This window comes from Ochotona princeps, chromosome 2, assembly GCF_030435755.1.
Source record: "Ochotona princeps isolate mOchPri1 chromosome 2, mOchPri1.hap1, whole genome shotgun sequence".
NCBI lineage: Eukaryota > Metazoa > Chordata > Mammalia > Lagomorpha > Ochotonidae > Ochotona > Ochotona princeps.
This window is the reverse complement of record NC_080833.1, coordinates 26,062,777-26,078,497: the sequence shown is the minus strand read 5'-3', so window position 1 is coordinate 26,078,497 and position 15,721 is coordinate 26,062,777. Positions and strand designations below refer to the sequence as shown.

General features: G+C 45.2%; 1 protein-coding gene and 1 long non-coding RNA gene across 2 annotated transcripts; both read left to right on the top strand.

The window, feature by feature from the left end:
• Positions 1-200: 200 nt before the first annotated feature.
• SFPQ (splicing factor proline and glutamine rich) lies at positions 201-9,531 on the top strand. Its single transcript, XM_058678689.1, has 10 exons — positions 201-1,154; positions 1,738-1,926; positions 2,160-2,461; positions 2,559-2,654; positions 3,395-3,591; positions 3,672-3,756; positions 5,449-5,566; positions 6,027-6,075; positions 6,156-6,277; positions 8,545-9,531. Exons 1-10 carry the CDS (start codon positions 318-320, stop codon positions 8,680-8,682), a joined length of 2,133 nt encoding a protein of 710 aa, XP_058534672.1. The 5' UTR covers positions 201-317; the 3' UTR covers positions 8,683-9,531.
• A 4,991-nt stretch (positions 9,532-14,522) lies between these two features.
• Positions 14,523-15,380, top strand: LOC105942168 (uncharacterized). The gene is made up of 3 exons (XR_001168351.3): positions 14,523-14,535; positions 14,998-15,084; positions 15,305-15,380. It is a non-coding gene; the product is annotated as an uncharacterized LOC105942168 (long non-coding RNA).
• The last annotated feature ends 341 nt before the right edge of the window (positions 15,381-15,721 follow it).

Sequence of the window (15,721 nt, the reverse complement as noted above, 5' to 3'; positions counted from 1 at the left end):
AGCTTCCTCTCGTTCATTGGCCAACCGGAAACTTTAGAGCCCCCACCCCAAGCACGTATTCGTCCCGCCTCTTACCGGAAGCCAATTGGAAAGATTCGCTCTTCGTCACTCAGTGTCATCTGTTACCGCGTCTGCCATTGGTCGTTGTAACCTGCCCATCAAGCAGTAGGCGGGTCTGTGCGAACCTGGGCTATATAAGAAGAGGACAAAGGCGGCGCGCCGCCTGTGTCATCCGCCATTTTGTGCGAAGCAAGGTGGCCTCCACGTTCCCCGAGCGTCTTCTGCGCTTCTGCCTCGACCGCCCCTTGACCGCACCAATGTCTCGGGACCGGTTCCGGAGTCGCGGCGGCGGCGGTGGCGGCTTCCACCGGCGCGGAGGAGGCGGTGGCCGCGGTGGCCTCCACGACTTCCGCTCCCCGCCGCCCGGCATGGGCCTCAACCAGAACCGTGGTCCGATGGGTCCCGGCCCTGGCGGCCCTAAGCCCCCGATCCCGCCGCCGCCTCCGCACCAGCAGCAGCAGCCGCCGCAGCCGCAGCCCCAGCCCCCGCCGCAGCAGCAACCTCCTCCACAGCAGCCTCCGCCGCCGCATCCACAAGCGCATCCGCAGCAGCAGCCGCCGCCGCCGCCGCAGCAGCAGGACTCGTCCAAGCCCGTCGTGCCGCAGGGACCCGGGCCGGCTCCCGGGGTCGGGACGGCGCCGCCGGCCTCGGGCACGGCTCCACCGGCCACGCCGCCAGCCACCGGCGCCCCTCCGGGGCCGGGGCCCACCCCGACGCCGCCGCCCGCCGTGACCGCCGCCCCGCCGGGGGCGCCCCCGCCGGCCCCGCCGACCAGCGGCGTCCCGACCACTCCCCCGCAGACCGGGGGCCCGCCGCCGCCACCCCCGCCGGCCGCCGGCCCTGTCCCGGGGCCAGGGCCCAAGCCGGGTCCCGGACCCGGAGGCCCGAAAGGCGGCAAGATGCCCGGAGGCCCCAAGCCCGGCGGCGGCCCTGGCCTGAGCACGCCCGGCGTGCACCCGAAGCCTCCGCACCGGGGCGGCGGGGAGCCTCGCGGGGGCCGCCAGCATCACCCGCCCTACCACCAGCAGCACCACCAGGGGCCTCCGCCCGGCGGGCCCGGCGGCCGCAGCGAGGAGAAAATCTCGGACTCGGAGGTGAGACGCTCCTAAGATGGCGGCGGCCCCCTCGGCTCTCCGCGCCACGCCAGGCCTCCATTTTGTCGGCGGCGCGAGGGGCGCGTGCGCAACGGGGCGGGCCCGGCCGGCGGGACCCTGGGGGCGGGCCGGCGTGGACTGGTGGGCTGTCTGGGTGTCTTGGAGGTCGGAGGCCGCGGGACCTGGTAGAATGTATGGGCTGCGTTTGAAATGGGTGGCCGGGGGCGCTCGGCGGGACCAGGGCCCTGAAAGCGAGCCGTCGTGGACCTGGTGGGTTGTATGGGGGTGTCTTTGAGGTCGCTGGCAGGGGGGCGCCCGGCGGGCCGTCCTGGGCCCGGCTCGGCTGTACGGGGTATGTTTGAGGTCGCTGGCCGAGGGAGTCTGGGCGCTCCGCCGGCTGCGTGCGTATCGGGGACAGTAAACAGTTGAGAAGGGTTTCTTAGTGCCGCCTAGGCGGGGATTGCTTTCCAGTATCTCTTCCTAGTGTTGGGAGAAGCTCCGTTTTGATATTAACCCGAAGAGAAAAGCCCAGTCGGGGATTTTCCTGCCTGGCGTTCGAAACATTCTCTCCCTGTTTCCTTAGGGGTTCAAAGCTAACTTGTCTCTGCTGAGGAGGCCTGGAGAGAAAACTTACACTCAGCGTTGTCGATTGTTCGTTGGGAACCTACCCGCTGATATCACTGAGGACGAGTTCAAAAGGTTGTTTGCTAAATACGGAGAGCCTGGAGAAGTTTTTATCAACAAAGGCAAAGGATTCGGATTTATTAAACTTGTGAGTGTAACTGCTTGATTTCGAATAGTGTTTGGAAATGGGAGGGGCTGGCTTTTGCCCTTTGCGAATGTTTTTTTAATCGGGAAAGATGGAGTTGGTTACATCTCACCTGCCCAGGAGATAACTTGGTGCTCAGGAAAAGGGGGGGCGGGGTTGGTTGGAGGTGGGGGAATGGCTGGAGATGGATTACCAGCAGTTTGGGTCGTTGACACGAGTTTCCCTAATACTTACAGGAATCTAGAGCTCTGGCCGAGATTGCCAAAGCTGAACTTGATGATACGCCCATGAGGGGTAGACAGCTTCGGGTTCGCTTTGCCACACATGCTGCCGCCCTTTCTGTTCGTAATCTGTCTCCGTATGTTTCCAATGAACTGTTGGAAGAAGCCTTTAGCCAGTTTGGGCCGATTGAGAGGGCTGTTGTAATTGTGGATGATCGTGGAAGATCTACAGGGAAAGGTATCGTGGAATTTGCTTCAAAGCCAGCAGCAAGAAAAGCCTTCGAACGATGCAGCGAAGGGGTGTTCCTGCTGACAACGTAAGTGTCCCCGTGTGTTCATGTTCTGAGCGTGTTAACTTGTTGGCAGAGGAGGTCGCCATGAGACGGCTAAGATGGAACTGCTTTCTGTCGTTAGGACTCCGCGTCCAGTCATTGTGGAGCCACTGGAACAGTTAGACGATGAGGACGGCCTTCCCGAGAAGCTGGCTCAGAAGAATCCCATGTATCAAAAGTAAGGCTGATGAAAATAACTTATTTGCTCTGATTTTCCAGTTTTGTTTAGAAGGGTAACAGTTATTTAGTACTGGGTTACTCTCTGACATTGCTCGTTTAGTGAGATTGTGAGGCTGTCGGGCAGAGACCGTGTTTGGGCTTGGAAAGCAGCTAGCAGTGCTTTTGTGAGTGCGCCTGGGATTGTTTGGTCATTGCTTTGGAGCCCTTTGTGCTTGTTTGCTTGCTTTCTTTTTTAAGATTTATTTGATTTTTATTGGGAAGTCAGATGTAGAGAGGAGGAGGAGAGACAGAGAGGAAGATCTTCTGTCCCATGATTCACTCCCCAAGTGAGCTGCAATGAGCCGGTGCTGCGCCAATCCGATGCCAGGAACCAGGAACCTCTTCTGGGTCTCCCACACGGGTGCAGGGTCCCAAAGCTTTGGGCCATCCTCGACTGCTTTCCCAGGCCACAAGCAGGGAGCTGGATGGGAAGTGGAGCTGCTGGGATTAGAACCGGCACCCATATGGGATCCCGGAGCGTTCAAGGCGAAGACCTTAGCCACTAGGCCACGCTGCTGGGCCCGATGTCAGGGAATCTTATACAACGAGATAACTTGAATGCTACGTTATGTATTGTTGTGTGTTTTTCCGTGTGCATTTTATGTGCACCTGTGTGTTTCTTACATTCCTTACAAGTGTTAGCCCTGGAAGACCATTCTTTCTAGTATGCATCCAGTTTAAAATTCCATGTATTTTCAGGGAGAGAGAAACTCCTCCTCGCTTTGCTCAGCATGGCACATTTGAGTATGAGTACTCCCAGCGATGGAAGTCTCTGGATGAAATGGAGAAACAGCAGAGAGAACAAGTTGAAAAAAATATGAAGGATGCAAAGGATAAATTGGAGAGTGAGATGGAAGATGCTTACCATGAGCATCAGGCGAATCTTTTGCGCCAAGGTAAAAATTCTCCCAATTTGCCTTTTGAACATGAGAGCCTTATTGTATGTGTAGCCAAAACAACGTTTCCTGCTGTTTAGATCTAATGAGACGCCAGGAAGAATTAAGACGTATGGAAGAGCTTCACAATCAAGAAATGCAGAAGCGTAAAGAAATGCAATTGAGGTAAAGTTCGTTCCTTTGAAACTTCTCTGCACTGAAAATCTCTGCTATTTAGGACATGGGGGGATACGTTCTCACTTCCATGCTCTCCTCAGATCCTGTGTTGGTTTTAGCACTCAGTTCATTGGGAGGCAGATATCTGGCCCTGCACGTAAGATGTGTGCAGCCCACATTTTTCCTTTCAGTACGTTGCAGGCACACCATGGCAGACATAACGGCACAATTGTTCCAGTTGGGAGATTGTCAAAGTTTGTGGAAAGGGAAATAAAAGTTCAGATGCCAGTGTTTCTGGTTAATACTACATTCCACGTGAATAATAGTTTGATTGCTCAGGGGCACCGCTTCTGAAACCGCTTACTGCTTGTGACTGGGTGTTGAAATGAGGACCAAAGTGCTTAGGGCTCTGTCACACTAGTGACACTGGGAAGGAGTTCCAGGCGTCTGGCTTTGGCTGACCCAGCCCCAACTGGTGTGACCACTTATGAAATTAGTCAGGAGATAGAAGACCTTTTTTCTCTTGGTCTCTGTAACTGCCTTACAAATAAATAAATTATTTAAGGAAGGTCATCTGCCTACTGGTTGGACTCCCCAGTTGGCTGCAGGAAACAGTAGCCAGGAGTTTTGTCACAGTTTCCCACTAGTATAGGAGCCCAAGCACTTGGACTGTCCTCTGCTGCTTTTGCTGGCCACGTGGGAGCTGGATTGGAAGTAGAGCAGCTGGGAGTTGAACTGGCATGACCATACAGGACCCACTATGGCGGATGGTAGCTTTACCCACTGTGCCACAGTATTGGCCCACTTTTTTTTTTATTACAAAGTCAGATATACAGAGAGGAAGATCTTCCGTCCCATGATTCACTCCCCACGTGAGCGCAACAGCCGGTGCTGCACCAATCCGAAGCCGGGAACCAGGAACTTCCTCCAGGTCTCCCACACGGGTGCAGGGTCCCAAAGGCTTTGGGCCATCCTCAACTGCTTTCCCCAGGCCACAAGCAGGGAGCTGGATGGGAAGTGGAGCTGCTGGGAAGCATGTATTTTTAAATTTCTTACTGATTATAATGCATTATGTGACACAGTTTTATAGGCACTGGGTTCCCCCCATCCTTCTCCCCACCATGGTGGATTCCTCCGCCTTGTTGCATTACCACAGTTCAAATTCAGTTGAGATTGTTTCATTAAGCATGTATTTCAACATTCAATGTAAAATACAGTTTTTATGAACCTTGTATACTCAAATGGAAGGTTTTTCACTAATGAAATACTTTGCTTGCCAGGAGATAATGCTTTGCTATTTCTGTTTTCTTTTTTTAAGACTACTGTTATTGGAAAGGTAGATGTACAGAGAAGGATTTGTCTGGTTAACCACCCCCCACCCCCAAGTAGCCAAAAATGAGTTGATCAAAAAGCAGGAGCATCTTCCAGGTCTCCCACATGGGTGCAGGGTCCCAAGGCTTTGGTCCATCCTCAGCTGCTTTCCCAGGCCATAATCTGGGAACTGCATGGGGAAGTAGAGCTGTGGGGACATGAACCAGCGGCTATATGGTATTGCTGGCAGTTTGAGGCACACGATTAGCCAGTTGAGCTATTTTTCTGACCCCTTTGTCCTTCTAATCTAGACTTTAACCTTCTTAGGAAAACTGCTAGTTTTCTTCAAATTAAATATTGAAAGATGGTTTATAAGTTTAATATTTGTAGGCAAGAGGAAGAACGACGTAGAAGGGAAGAGGAGATGATGATCCGTCAACGGGAGATGGAAGAACAAATGAGACGCCAAAGAGAGGAAAGTTACAGCCGTATGGGTTACATGGACCCAGTAAGTCAACTAAAATTTGTAGGTTATTTTTACCATTTAAATACAGAAGTATTCCCAAAAACAGCTGTGGAAAATGAGCATTTTGCATAAAGTACACATGTATTCCAAAATATTTTCAAGATAATTTTCCTTTTGAGAGACAGCAATTTTCGTTTGAGAGACTTCCCCCAGTACCTGCATTGGCCCCGGCCTGGGTCAGGCTGAAGCCCGGGAACCAGGAGGTGCCATCTGTCTCCAAGGGCATAGCTTAGGAGGAAACTGGACTTTGAAGAAGTGTTTGCTCTGATTTCACTCTTTGCACTATTCGCACAGGACAAATTGGACTTCTCGTGGAGTGTTGGGATTGGAGTATGATTAATTCATAGTGCCAATTTAAAAATATATTAGATGGTGGCACAAATGCCTTTAGGAGCTTACCTTCCTTGTACAGGTGAATAAAAGGATGTTTTATTTCTTCTAGAGAGAAAGAGACATGAGAATGGGAGGTGGAGGAGCAATGAACATGGGAGGTAGGTGTGAAAACTAAATCAACAGTAGCTACTGGAAGCTGCATTCTGGTGGAGATGTAACCAGTGTTTCTGTTTCCCAGATCCCTATGGTTCAGGAGGCCAGAAATTTCCACCTCTAGGTGGTGGTGGTGGCATAGGTTACGAAGCTAACCCTGGAGTTCCACCAGCAACCATGAGTGGTTCCATGATGGGAAGCGACATGGTAATGTATCCTGTGGGACGTAATACAAAGGAAATTATTTCCAAAACTGAATCTGCTTATTTTTTTTAAGTAGGTTCTGACTTGGACCTCTTAGTTCCCCTCTTACCACATGGTGAACATGTAATGCTGAGAGATACTTTGGCAATGTAGAACTCAGTGTGTGGTGACCTAAAAATATGGTGACCACTGAGGAGCCGATGTTGTTAGTATGTGGAGTTACTGTTGGCAATTAGTAGGTTGAGGTGCTTTCCACTGTGTTATTGCTGGTGCGCTCTTGAACTTCCAGTGCACTGCAAATCTAAATCTAGAGGTTAGATAACATATCTGATTATTCTACACCCAAGTGAACATCATTAAATGGCAAACTCATTCAAGCTGGTATTTGCCATAAGTAGGAGTCAGACTTGAGCTCTGTAGGTCTAGACCTGTTTTATGACATGTAGGACTTTGATCTCTATTTGCTGTGGCTTCTGTCCCATTGGGGAATTGTTTAGTGTTTTGACTCGTCGTTTTTCCGCCTGTTGGGCCTGTCTGTAGGTACATCTAAAAATAACTGACATCTCTGTTTTGCTACAAGATAGCAAAATAAAAAAAACCTGGCATACTAATTGTATGCGTTTGATCTGACCCTTCTTCATGCTATCCTGTTTTAGCTATACAGATAGCCTGGTAGATCCTTCACCACAATCAGTGAATTGGTGTGACTGGCTGCATTAGGGCTTTACAGATCTTCAGTACTGAGTTTTGGTGGGTTTCAGTGCATTTTTATAGCTGCCTTGAATTTGAGTAGTTCACCCTATAGGCAGGCATTGGGTAAAAGGGGGAGCTGCGGTGTGTAGCTCATAAGACTGATTTTGTAAATAGAAATGTAAGGATATAGTATGGGGCCTCACCTAATTAAAATCTACCCTTGGCTTCTTGAGAATTAAAAGGAGTTTCTAAGTGGCTGGGTTAAATGCAATGCTGTTAGCGTTCTTCAAATTGAATTTTCAAACTATGTGGCTAACAGTTGGGTTTATATCTTTGCTAAAGACATTGTTAGGTATGTATCAAATTTGTAGGATTAATCTGTCATGTTCCTGTAGTTTACATGTTAGAAAACCGGTAGCTAGCTGTTAGGCACTATGAGCTGTTGTAATCATGAAACCTCCAGCTAGCCTTTAAAGTACATGATGAAACCACAAAGGTTTTAATTAAGACTTTAAACAAAGGATTGCAGTTTAGGCTTTTCCAGTAGTCAATAGTGTTTGTAAAATCCACCAAATTATACATGGAATAGCTCATCTGTCTTGCAACTTGAGGTTCTTTGGAGAAATATTCTCAGTAATTATCAATGAAGTTGGAGAGACATGGCCTTGGGCTTGATTCCTGTAGGTTTCTGTTGTTTCCAGTCTACAGGTACCTGTAGTTAGTGATGATGTCACTGCTTTATCGCAATCACTTTAGCTTGGTGTCATGCTGTTTGGGAGACACCTGCCTACAATAGGGAATTGTAACAGTGCACTTACCAGAGACCTCAGGGAAAAGTTGGGTATTTGCAGGTGGGCTGTATGTTCAGTTTGCAAAATCACAGATTAATTCTGTGAAACATGATTGTTTCTGGTTATTAGTGATGGTGCTGAAGTGGTATCCCTGTGAGAATATGCAACACAACTGTGCCGGTAATGAATCTATTAGTCCTTATGCTTTTTCTTTTTGTAGTCTGGTAGCATTTTGTTAAAACATTCAACCTTTTAAGATTTCTGCAACTTAGCAGATGTGTCTTAAGATCTTGAAACGCACGAGCTTTCTTATGCAGCACATGCCACTAACTGGTGAGTAGGTCTTCGTCACTTCATGGAGTGAGTTGGTTCTGTCCGAGCTTACTTGCTAGGCTTACTTGGAGATTTAATTTTCTGTTCAGACCTGGAAAGTCAGTTTGCAAGCTTCTCAGTGGGTTACTCTGATGTGAAATTTCTTAGAAGTCATTTTGGAATGGATTTTCACATCTGCACTAATTTTTAAATTTTTTAGCACTTCAGAGAAGGTGATCTATTCTTTGAAACAGGTGTATGAGAATGGCTCAAGTGGGAACATACCACAAGGCATGTATTATCGTAAACTAATTTTCAAATTACCCTTTTTTCCTTTCTATGTTCCCGGTACCTGTGGATCGACTCATTGGTGATTGTATCGACGAACGTTGACTACGGAACCTTCTAAAATATTTACTTAACACACATGGACATCAACTACATATAATGAACTGTTAATTACTGTTCCAATAGCGTACTGAGCGCTTTGGGCAGGGAGGTGCGGGGCCTGTGGGTGGACAGGGTCCTAGAGGAATGGGGCCTGGAACTCCAGCAGGATATGGTAGAGGCAGAGAAGAGTATGAAGGCCCCAACAAAAAGCCCCGCTTTTAGGTGTGATATCTAGGCTTTCATTCCAGTTTGTTTTTGTCCTTTCTTGTTTAGATACTGATCTTTTAAATTCTTGCATTTTAGTAAGAAAGCTATCTTTTTATGGATGTTAGCAGCTTATTGACCGGTTATTTGTAAATGGTCTGTTTGGGCAGGTAAAATTATGTAATGCAGTGTTTGAAACAGGAGAAAAAAATTTTCTTTTTATTTCCTTTTTAATTTTTTTTAACTGTATAATGTCCCTCAAGTTATGGCAGTGTACCTGTGCCACTGAATTTCCGAAGTGTACCAATTTTTTTTACTGTGCTTCAAATAAATAGAAAAAAAATAGTTAATATGATCTTCAACTTTGCCATTCATGCTTCTGCACATTAGGCTGAGAAGTCCACTTTGAAAGCATGGACGTGTCTAGACCTCGAATGGCAAGTGCCATTTCTAGATGTATGTGGAGGCTAAGTACTGCTTTCCAAAGATCAGTGCCCCCTTGTTTTAAAACGAAGAGATGAAGACTGAAGTAGTTTCATGATTTATTTGGCATTATAGGAAGCAAGCTTTGGTGCTGAGTATTTTTTAAATGGTTATGTAAGCAAAGCTGAACTGTAAATCTTTCATTCAGGAATATGTAATGAAGATTGTGGAATGGATGTAAGACCCTTGGTAGAGGAGAGACCGGGTTTGGTTATGGCTCTTTCATGGCCCCATGATCTATCTCTTTGTTGAAAGGTTTTGAAAAATGGAAAGATTTTTGTTGCCTTTCCCCATTCTTGTTTTTAAAGAAACAGCAGAATCCCAAGCCCTTCAAATGGCTTGTATTGAACTTTTACATTTGAATTAAAGATTGTTAAACATGAAGCCTTTTCATGTATTACTTCAAGTGATTTATAAAGATGGGATTTAGTTTGAAACAACTTGAAAGCTAGTTACCCTAAAGTACAGCTAGCTGTATACACACATGGTGTGCTCTGTAACTTAAATCTCCTTGTGCTACTTTTGTTGGGCAGATCTGTAGGACTATAAAAATCTATTGGTCCTCTTTTCTAAGAGCGAGTGGTGACTGTTGACTAATAGGGTTGCAGATAACAATTCTTAACTGTAAATTTGTTAACCAGTTTGATATAGTTTGCTTTTAATGTAGCACTGAATTGAGAGAATTGCTTATGCTACAAATCTTCCCACCATAAAGCTTTGGAGTGTTGCGATGGTGTTGTCAGTCAATTGTCAACTTCATTGAATCCGACTCAATATTGCAGATGGTTTCCTGTTGTCTACTAGTACAGCAGGGGCTGATTTCCCAGTGTAAACATGCTAGAGAAGCAACTTGCTAACCCTAAGTAAAGCAATTGAATGGTCGGCTTTGTTCTTAGTTGAATCCATTCAAATCTGTACATTATAGTACTTTCACTATGGAATGTGTCTGCCTTTTACCTCTGTTCTTGGTGCTAATTGGTAAAAGAAATTCTAAATCAAGCCTTTCAAACATGTTGAAGTTTAGTATTGTGCCTGAGGCTATAAGGAGATCCATTGTTAATTCAGCACTCTGTCTATTGGAAACAGGATAGCATTAAAACACCAGTGGAGTATAAACGCATATTACCAACTTCTGGTGCTAATTGAGGCAGAAAGTGACATGTTCGTTTATTCACTGACCCACTGGAAGTGGGTAGGGATAGCCCTACGATAAATAAATTGAGGGAGGGTGTTTTAAGTGGTGGTAAATATGAGATTCCTTTTTGTGGAAACAAGGGACTTGATTTAAAAGGAGTCCGTTACAATTTGGTTGAATTGTACAGCAGGGACTCTACTAATGACAAGAAAATAAGGGGTGTTCATGTGACACCCACAGAGGGTGGACGTGAGTAATGTGTGGGTGGGGGTTGGTGGGGAAGTGGGAAAATCTGCCTATAAAATTAATGTTTCAGTTTATTTTTCAGATTACATGCCTTTCTTTATAAGGGATGCTGGCACAGACCCCCCTAAATTAAACTTTTGGTAGTACTGTACCTTTGAAGAGTGGTGAAGGATGCTAATGGATTATCTCCTGGAAGTTGTGGCTTTGAGACCCTTGCTGTGGGCTGTAGAATTGCTAAAGGATGTTTAGCAATTAATGTGCTTAGTGACCACTGACCTTTGACTCGCCATCACTGCTTGAGCAGTGTACCAAGGGTTGTAAGAGACTCATATGTTTGAGTAAGTTTGGGAATGTATGATAGATTCTAGCCTAATGTGAATTTAAGTCATCTGAAACTATGGGTGGGAAGGGGAAAGTAATGATTTTTTTGAAGTATTGTAGCCATTTTTCTCATTTTAGGAAGACTGCCCCCATTTCCTCTTCTCCACTTTATTCTCAGAATTTTAAGAGGAACATTGGTTTTTTAAAAACTTGTTTCTGCAAATCTTTATATACTACATTCTTTAAGATCCCAGTATATTCATTTGATAATCTGTAATCTTAACCCATTGGCTCACATTACTTAAAACCTTAATCCTGCCTGTTCATGACAGAGAGAGAAGACATGTAAACCCCACCACTCCTGTTAGATGTACTGTATTATACCACTAATCAGATAATTTGGGGAGCCGTAATGTTACACCTGTGCAATCTTTATAAGTGGCATATTATGGCAGATAAAAATTTAGGAACTTGGCTTTTCTTGGGCGAGCCACCAAGTTGTGGCGGAATGTTTTCTGGTGTTCTTGGACTGCAATTATGCACTATTAAAGTAGTGGCCTGCTACATAACTGCGTTTAGCCAGCATTTCTGCAGTGCGTAACTGTGAGGAACGTAGTACCGCAAATGGCAATGGACATTAGGACCCGGATGTAGTATTCCTGCTTGCTCCAAGATTCTCATTGCCGACTGCATACAGGTAGGTAAAAAGCAATATAATCTAACTTGGTGACTTGCTATGTGCTTTTATTCCGTGGGCATTCTGACATCACATTTCTGACAATGAAATTACAGTGCAGCACCTAACACTTGTATCAAAGCCGTGTGGGTTTGGGGTTAGAGCTGTAATTTGTCAGAATTCAGTGCTGTTGCAGTTCTCAGATAAAAAGTGCAAACTTGATTATTTGGTATATCTGATTCAGTTGTGTGGTTTTCTCTAGCTGTATTGTAACTGGCAATAACATGGAACACTAGTGGTGCGGGGGGGGGAAGGGAACCAAATCATACTTGGAAACTAGGGTGCTAAATCTTGGCACCTTGACACGGACTATAGACAACACACGTGATGGCTAGTCTCTGTTGTAGCAAACTGACCTGCCCTTAGGTTGGCAATATCAGTAGTTTCAGTATGCAACCTTGGTGATTATTCTGCTAATTCAGTGGATCAAGACTAAAGGTACAGTCTTTTTTGTTTTTGTAACGTGATTGAAGGTTTTCAAAACACATGAGCTCCTTGGGAACCCCTTTGTTACTAACTTGGGCTTAGATGGGAACCTGATGTGACTAGCTGAAGTTACGCGATTGGTCTAACTGCCACAACTCTGACCTGGGGTAAAGGGTGTGCCACAGCAACTAAGGAGCTGCAGCTGGACGTGTTGGTCATTCCCGTCCTAAGGCTCCGTCGTGCTCTGTAGGATGACTGCATGTGTTCAGCCTTTTGAATTTGTCTCCCTTAGCTTTGAGAGATGTGATATCACAGTCCAGACTGTTTAATTATAATTACAAGAAAAAAACTTCAAAACCACCTTCCTTGTTGTTCAGGACTTGTATCAACTGTTCCAGACCTCAATTCAACTTAGAAGTCTTTTGGTCTCTGACCTGGTTTTTTGTCAATTACGCATGAAAAACAACCTTTTAGATGCAGTGCTTTCTCCTTTGTGACTGGAAAGTTGGGCTTAGTATGCATAAATGCTGGTGAAAACTCCATACATGACTAAATTTTCCTTCATTGTGTCAGAACAGCTTACTTGCTCTTCAGCAAGCGATTCAGAATGGGGACAGATTGGTGTTCATGTGTAGTCCAATCAGGCAAATAACTCGTGACTAGCTCAGCTCCTCCATACATATAATAAAATGCAGATCAAACATCACACACAGGACCCCGATGGGCTCCTGTGTCAGCCTACTAATCAGTGGCCAGTGCTGACCACCATGGTTTCTAGTGGTTGATGTCCAGAAATAAAAGTTCAGGTTTAACTTAACAGAATATTCAAAGAATGTACTTTGGTATAACATGGACCTCAGACATATCATTGGGGTGGGGGGTTAATTTTGCTTTATTCTGCTTTCACATGGTTAGACTTTTGCACTTTAGAATGAGAAACCTGTGACTTAAGTTGATTCTCGTATGCAGTTTGAAATTGTGAATCTCAGTAGAGTGGGGGGTTTATTCTTAAAGCACTCAGTCAAAAAGTGGACATTAAATGGGTTTCAGTAGCAATGCTACGCCAAGGTGCTTGCATTGTATTTCATAATTTTTTAATTGCAAACCAAACTAAAAATCGTTGCTGAGAGCAGTCTGAGATCAGAGGTGTGATGCCAGAATGCGTTTTCGTACTGCTAGGTCCTTGGAACAGGTACTGGTGCTTTTTGAACGATGAAAGGGATGAAATGGGTACTCTGCACAGAAGGCCACAAACCTGCAGATAATGCATAGTTCACTCTCCCCAGTAGAGATGCGTGTGACTAGCTTTGGACTTTCGGGGTTGCATGTCTCCTTATTGTTAATCATTGTCAGCTGCAGTGACATGATCACAGTCCTGCACTTACTGCCTCTCCCTCAATGATTGTGGACAGGTTTTAGAGCCAGGATGTATGTTCTGGGCCTTTACTTGGTTTTGGCTTTGGCTGATAATGTTCCAGTGCTGTCAGCTAGTGCAGTTCTCAGTGGCTGCTTACTCTTCAGAGGATTGACTGCTGCTAACCATCTGTCATTGCTGCTAGATAATGATTGGCAATTTTTAAGAATCAACTGTGGACATTTCACAGTTGCTGGTAACAACCATAAAAATTTTGCTTTTGAACACACCAGTGCTGAGGAGATTTTAGGGGGGGAAGGGAGGGTGAAAGAGTTGAATGTAGAACAGGTTAGGGATAATCTGGAGAGTGAGGGAAGAATGCAAAACGATATAGTATCCCTTATGGATGGTACATGTGCAACAGGGGACTGTTTAGATGCCTGTGGCTGTACTGGTACAGGGAGGAAGAAAAACCTGAGCTTGAACTAAGGTTAATCTGTGCTCTGTGGCCTGCCAGGCATTCTAGTGAAGGTGGATGTTTTCTCCCTCAGACACACTCGAGTTCCTTGCTGTCCTAGTAAGGCATAGCTTCCCTGCCCTACTTAAAATTCAGTGAGGACATGGAGGGGGACAAACAGGGCACATCATAGGATTGCAGGGTAACAACTGCAGTGTTGTGTACTGGGGGAAGGGGAGGGCTCCTGCTTAGGTGGTCAGCCCGCTTGAGAAGGGAAGACCTGCTTGAATGGGAGCAGCAGGGTGTGTGCTTCTCTGAGAGCTGATAAACTCGATTGGTAAGGTAACCGTTGTCACATACCTCCACATAAGGGATAGTATATTTTGGGTTGCAGTCAAGCTTCATTGTGCTCAGACTGGTGAAACAGTTAGGCTTTGGTATTTTAAAGAAAGTTTTCTTTCTAACTCAAGGTGTCTGCTACTTTAAGAACACTTATAGATTTTTGTTTTCCCCCCCATGAAGTTTCTCTTTTTTTAAAGCTGTAACTGACCCCACTCTTTGTCTCTGGAATATTTACTCCTTAAATTTTGAAGTTGACTAGCATTTTCAAACCTCTGCTTTATGCCCCTGTCTTCTGTGTTAACTTTCTCTTGTTATTCTTTAGGTGAGAATGATTGATGTTGGCTGATGCTGGAGGACTCTCTCACTTGAAGGTAAGTCTCTGTAAAAACCCTTCACCTTTAGTGACCTTGGAGCTTCAGTTAGCTATTTAATAGCCAAAATAATTTGATTTAATTTGATTTGAACATTGATGTACAATAGGGCATTATAAAAATGTCATTTTAAAGTGCACTATTTAAGCAGTGGGAATCAGAACTAGAAAGGAAGGTTGAGTTAATGGAAGTGCCGATTTTTTTTTTTATCCAGTGCTATTCCATATTCTTGGAAGGTTAGTTAGAAGGTAGAGGAACAAGAGAGCTTGGTAGAGCAACAGCTAGAAGGACTCCGGCTTGGGTCTCACTGAGTGTCATGGGACTCGTACCTTGGCCATCCATCTTCCTAACTGAACCCTGGGGGAACCCCTGCCAAAACATGCACCCTCTTCTCCGAATGTATGTGCTACTAAAATAGTAAGCATAACCAGAACTTATAGTGAAGAAAATACTATTTTGCAGGTGGATAAGCAATTTTTCCAAGACCTGCTACAGAGCGGGAGCCAAGTTAAGGAAAGCCATAAAGTGCCAACAACCGAAAAATTTTAGGTAAGCTGAATTTTGCTTTTGGATGATACAAAAGTCAATTGTAATATAATTCACCTACGTATTAACATAGTATACTATATATTAATGTGTATCATATATAAGGAATATATTATATATTAGATTAATAGTCTTTTGTGCCCAAGAAATTCCCTTGGTGCTTTTAAGTAATGTTGAATTTGAAGGGTTTCATTTGGAAATAATTGTGTTTTTCAATTGGCAGGATCTGGTGAGCTGTGTCAGAACAAATGAAGAATGCAAGGAGGAATCAACGTTTCAGCAATAAAGACTTTAAAAATTTTGTCTGTTTTGCTTTTCTTTAAGACTTCGAAATTTTTCCATGTATATTCAATGAGTGACACAAAAGATATTCTTTAGACAAAATTCAGGACCCTATTTTTACAATTATTTTTGATGTGACATGTCAGAAGGGTGTATGCTGATTTATGGTTGGGAAGGTAGCAGCACGGGGACATCTGAGACAAATGGTTTTAACATTTTCACTCTCCCGTATCTTGGTGGGGAAGTGGCTGCCTCCAGTGCTAAGCTACATCAGGATCCCAGGATGGGGTTGGCCACTTGGTGTCATCCTAGGATCCTCAGTGTGGAGAGTATTGTTTAAGTGGTTTCAATAGTTGTG